This window comes from Phaseolus vulgaris, chromosome 3, assembly GCF_051622355.1.
Source record: "Phaseolus vulgaris cultivar YP4 chromosome 3, ASM5162235v1, whole genome shotgun sequence".
NCBI lineage: Eukaryota > Viridiplantae > Streptophyta > Magnoliopsida > Fabales > Fabaceae > Phaseolus > Phaseolus vulgaris.
The window spans coordinates 22,393,871-22,395,546 of record NC_143500.1 but is presented as its reverse complement, the minus strand read 5'-3'; the positions used below and the strand labels follow the sequence as shown (position 1 = coordinate 22,395,546).

The window sequence follows — 1,676 nt, the reverse complement described above, 5'->3', positions numbered from 1 at the left end:
CGAAGATCCATCAACATGAGAAACACGAGGCAAGGATCCGTCGCACCTAACGGAGAAGAAAGCATCACCATGCAGCAGATCATGGAAACGATGCGCGCCCTTCATGGTGGCGGCATCAAGAATGGATCAAGAATGCATCTAGGTTGACTTGGCTGCGTCGCAAGCAGGAAACGAAGAACTGTGCAGGACCAACAAGGAACTGCGCAGGAATTTTCAGCAACAGGCAGGGGAACATGTGGTGGATGAACAAGCGTCGCCTACGCCACCTAGGGCTTTCCCAATGCTGTTTTCGCAGTCGATCATGGACGTCGTGATACCCACCACGTTCGTGGGTCCTAAAGCCACCTTCACAGGTGTAGAGGACCTAGAGGCTCATCTGACAGCCTTCTACACACAGAGGAACAATGCATTGCAAGCTGTTCATGAGCATGCTGACAGGCACAACGTTAGATTGGTTCGTCAGCCTTCCTGACGAGCATGTGACATCGTTCGTGCAGTTTTATACATTGTTCAGGGAGCAATACATAACCAATCGGGCTACCCCGCCAGTCTCTTACGATCTTTTCGACGTAAGGCAGTACCAAGGAGAGCCCTTGAAGGACTACCTCAACTGCTTCGGGGCACAGGTGGTGCGGCTGCACACCAAGGACGAGGATATGATGGTGCACGCTTTAAGGAAGGAAATCATGTCGGGACCCTTCAGTGAGTCACTCATCAGGAGTCGCCCCAAGACTTTCGGTGAGATTAGGTGTCGAACGGTAACCCATATCGTCGCGGAGGGGGAACTCACCGAGAAGCGCGACAACGTTGTTCTCATCCGCCCGCGAGGGTCAAGTCGACCGCAGCCCATGAGGGTTCATGAGGCAACAACGGAGAAAAAGGCCCCATCGAAGCAGCAGCCCTACGGGCCTAGGAAGCCCCAAACCATGGGGCGCGCGAGGGAGGATGTGCCCCCAAGACATAACTTCCTAGTGGGATTGAAGGAGCTGATCGTTGTCCCCAACATAGCAGAGAGATTTATGATGCCCGCGAAAACTGACAAGAGGTTGGGGCCTAACAAGAATGCCTGGTGCGAGTTCCACCAAACGTATGGCCATCCTATACGTAACTGCTTGGCACTCGAACACCAATTGGACGAACTAGTGAAGAATGGCTTTCTGAAGGACTACTTGCTGGAGTCACAGGGAGCCCAGACGTCGGCAGCGCCGGGAGGTGATCAGGGGCACGAGATGCCCGTTCATGGTGAAATTCACACCATTTCGGGAGGTTTCTCGGGCAGAGGATACACCGCTTCTCAGCGGAAGAAGTATGCACGAGCGATGATGACTGTAGAGGCGCAAGTGGCAGACCATGCCCTTGGCATCAACCTCTTCTTCACCAAGGCCGACCTCCGAGATGTCATTCCCCACGACAATGACCCAGTGGTGATCTCGTAGTGACCGTAGGGAGGAAGGTGCACCGTGTCCTGGTGAACCAGGGAAGCTTGACAGACGTGATGTTCTGGTTGACTTTCAACAAGTTGCAGTTGTCTCCTGACCAATTGAGGCTTTACACCGACTGTTTGTATGGGTTTGCGGGAGACCAGGTGCAAGTGCATGGGCACTTAGTGTTGAGAACCACCTTCACATATGGTGTCGCCTCCCGCAAGAGAACATCAGGTACCTTGTTGTTAATGC

General features: G+C 53.5%; 1 protein-coding gene across 1 annotated transcript; it reads left to right on the top strand.

The window, feature by feature from the left end:
• The first annotated feature begins 404 nt into the window (after positions 1-404).
• Positions 405-1,436, top strand: LOC137839322 (uncharacterized). The gene has a single exon (XM_068648443.2). It carries the CDS (start codon positions 405-407, stop codon positions 1,434-1,436), a length of 1,032 nt encoding a protein of 343 aa, XP_068504544.1.
• The last annotated feature ends 240 nt before the right edge of the window (positions 1,437-1,676 follow it).